Source organism: Penaeus monodon, chromosome 15 (assembly GCF_015228065.2).
Source record: "Penaeus monodon isolate SGIC_2016 chromosome 15, NSTDA_Pmon_1, whole genome shotgun sequence".
Classification (NCBI taxonomy): Eukaryota; Metazoa; Arthropoda; class Malacostraca; order Decapoda; family Penaeidae; genus Penaeus; species Penaeus monodon.
In genome coordinates, this window is record NC_051400.1 from 47,830,584 (window position 1) to 47,830,935 (window position 352).

The 352-nt window shown below is 63.9% G+C and overlaps 1 protein-coding gene across 1 annotated transcript in view; it reads left to right on the forward strand.

Annotated features, from left to right (window-relative positions):
* Window positions 1–142: 142 nt before the first annotated feature.
* LOC119582387 overlaps window positions 143–352 on the forward strand; it is a gene marked incomplete at its 3' end in the record, with an annotated part of 2,311 nt that continues 2,101 nt past the window's right edge. The window contains 1 exon segment of the mRNA XM_037930600.1: window positions 143–344. Within this exon segment, the coding sequence (XP_037786528.1) occupies window positions 143–344 (202 nt within the window).

Genomic DNA, 352 nt, shown 5'->3' on the forward strand with positions numbered 1-352 from the left:
TTCAACACAGTCCAAGGATGAAGCAAGACCCGGCGCCTTCTGCTGTGTCTTCTTCGTCTTCAGTTCCCTCACGCCTCCTGACGCGGACGGACGCCGGTGCCCAGCGGTATTCGACGCCCCTCTCGGCAGCCTCGTCTGAGCTATGGGTCGTCGCGGGCGGACTGGGCGGAGGGCCGTGGGCGTCGGGGCTTTGCTGTGGGCGGCGGTGCTGGTGGCGGTGGTCGCCTCCGTGGCCGCTGCTGAGAAGTTCGTGTTTACGTTCAAGGAGAAAGGCAGCCGCTTCTTCTTGGCCAAGGGATTCGCGCTCGCGGCTCATTATGACGTCACCGTCCTGCCATCCGCCTGTAAGCAT